General features: G+C 64.7%; 1 protein-coding gene across 1 annotated transcript in view; it reads left to right on the top strand.

Annotated features, from left to right (window-relative positions):
- Positions 1 to 408: 408 nt before the first annotated feature.
- Positions 409 to 2,500, top strand: part of EMIHUDRAFT_111338 (hypothetical protein) — a gene marked incomplete at both ends in the record, with an annotated part of 3,099 nt that continues 1,007 nt past the window's right edge. Inside the window, 5 exons of the mRNA XM_005786482.1 lie at positions 409 to 663; positions 755 to 1,093; positions 1,341 to 1,498; positions 1,895 to 2,228; positions 2,321 to 2,338. Coding sequence (XP_005786539.1) covers positions 409 to 663; positions 755 to 1,093; positions 1,341 to 1,498; positions 1,895 to 2,228; positions 2,321 to 2,338 — 1,104 coding nt within the window. The remainder of the gene's footprint in view (positions 664 to 754; positions 1,094 to 1,340; positions 1,499 to 1,894; positions 2,229 to 2,320; positions 2,339 to 2,500) is intronic.

Below are 2,500 nucleotides of genomic sequence, written 5' to 3'. Positions count from 1 at the left end.
CCGTCGCCTCGCCCGCTGACGACCGGGTTTGCCTCGGACTGCGCTTGTTTCTGTCCGTTTAGGGTCTTTGTGTGTGTGGGTCTTCGTGCTCCGGGTTGGTGTGCACGGTCCGTGCGGAGAGCCTGTCCGCTGTCGTCATTGTTGTTCCGTGTCTTAGTGTAGCAGAAGTTCGGTCGCACTTTCACGCCGAGCGGCTAGCGAGCCCCACCCCGCTCGAGCTGCCCGCGCATTGATTGATTGATTGAATGATAGGAAGGCGAAACACACAGTCCGACCAACGACTACACGTAGGCGCTCTACAAATAAGAAAGGAAGGCGAAACACACAGTCCGACACAAAGGGAAAATAAAAAAACGACCGCTGCGGCGTGCACGCGCCAAGGCGCGGCGCCTGGGTCCACGTGTGGGTATGCTGTTTCTCGCGTGTGTTCTGGCAGCCGCCGCGCCGACCGAGGCCGCGGCTGCCGGCCGCGGCTTGGCCCGGCGCGCCGCGACGCTGCCTGATCCGGCGTACCTGCGCGTGGCCACGTGGAACGTCGCGGCGATCAACAACAACCCGTTCGAGTACTGGATCACTCACGACGACCCAAAGTACAACCAGATGATGCAGGACGTGCAGGCCTTCCTCGACGAGCCGGGCGCCGCGGACGTCGCCGTCTCGACCGTGCTCACGGAGGCAGCGAGAGAGAGAGAAGGGAGAGGGGAGAGGCGCAGACGCGCAGCGCCGGCCTCACAGCGGCCGTCGCGTGGGACAGGCGATGCTGGGTGAGCTGCAGGCCAAGATGACGGAGGCGGGGTGGGATCACGTGGACGAGGCGGTGGCCGAGTGGCGGTCGCAGTATGCGGGCCGGCAGATCATCGCGGGCTTCATGAAGGACAAGGACCTGGGCAAGAAGCGGCTGATGTCGATGCCCGACCGCACGACCAACACGATCAACCTCGCGAGCGGGCAGACCGCGACGCGGCCAACCGCGATCAACTGCTACGGCGCGGAGTTTGCCTCGATGGAGCAGTGGTGGGCGCAGTGGAAGGGCTTCATGTTTGACACCAAGCTCTCCCTCGCCTCCGGCAAGGAGGCGACCCCGAGCCAGCTCGTCGGCAAGATCTCGCGTGCAAAGTACCCCGCCCTGACCGAGGCGGAGGAGGCGATGTCGCGCCCTCTCTCCGCCATCTGCCAGGCGGCCTCCATCTCCCTCCTACCTCCCTCTATCTCCCTCTATCTCGCTCTTGCTCCCTCTCCCTCTTATCTCCCTCTACCCCCTCTACCTCCCTCTATCTCCCTCTCCCTCCCTCTCCCTCCCTCTATCTCCCTCTATCTCCCTCTCCCTCCCTCTCCCTCAGGCGGCTTTTGACGGCATCCTGGTCCACATGCTCAACACGGTCGGCGGAGGGGCGCACAAGGAGACCTGGCAGCCGATGCGGCGGCAGATGTGCGTCGCGCTCAACTCGCGCAAGACGCACCGCACGCTCGCCATCCTAGAAGCGGAAGACGGAGTCCGGTCTCCGAACTAGCGGGCGAGAGCGCAGCGTAGTCCACTGCACTCGATCGTACCCGGCTGCATTCAATGTGTCCGCCTCCCTCTCCTCACGCGGTGCTCTGAAGACGCTGCACAGTACCGTCCTCCCGCCCTCATGTCGGCGTCTCCAGCGCGTAGGCTCGGCTCTCCATATCTCCCCATATCTCCCCATATCTCCCCATATCTCCCGCCCCGATGTCGGCGTCTCCAGCGCGTAGGCTCGGCTCTCCATATCTCCCCATATCTCCCCATATCTCCCCATATCTCCCGCCCCGATGTCGGCGTCTCCAGCGCGTAGGCTCGGCTCTCCATATCTCCCCATATCTCCCCATATCTCCCCATATCTCCCGCCCCGATGTCGGCGTCTCCAGCGCGTAGGCTCGCGATCCTCTCTCGCAGCTACGCCGACTCGGACGCGATCTTCCTGCAGGAGATATGGGGAGATATGGGGAGATATGGGGAGATTTTGGGAGATAGCTACGCCGACTCGGACGCCATCTTCCTGCAGGAGGTGTCCGGCGCGATGGTCGCGCAGCTGCGCGAGCACCCCAAGCTGTCGCGGAACTTCTCGCTGCACGTGGCGCCGAACGACGGCAAGCGCGACCAGATCTCGGTGCTGCTCCTCTCGCGCAGCCGGTTCGACCCGGCCTCCGCCACGAGCCTCAACCCAGCCTTCGACGCACTCCTCGCCGGCCTGGGGGGTGACGTCCCGGTGCAGCGCCTCCCCCCCACCCCCCACCACCACCACCCCCCACCCCGACCCCACACCCCCCCCGACCCCACACCGGATTCGGTACTCTGGAGGTATGGTACCAGGAGCCGGTGAGAGTCGGGCGTCGTGCCTGGTAGTCGGGCTAGCACCGGCGGAGGATGGCGATGCACACACACCCGCCGGGCCCATCGCCACATCGCCATCCTCACATCGCCATCACGGAGCTGTACCGTCAGGGATCTCCTCCCACAAAAAAACACAACCCCCGGACC

This window comes from Emiliania huxleyi (assembly GCF_000372725.1).
Source record: "Emiliania huxleyi CCMP1516 chromosome Unknown EMIHUscaffold_150, whole genome shotgun sequence".
In the NCBI taxonomy this organism is placed as follows: Eukaryota; Haptophyta; order Isochrysidales; family Noelaerhabdaceae; genus Emiliania; species Emiliania huxleyi.
This window is presented reverse-complemented; position numbering and strand designations above follow the sequence as displayed.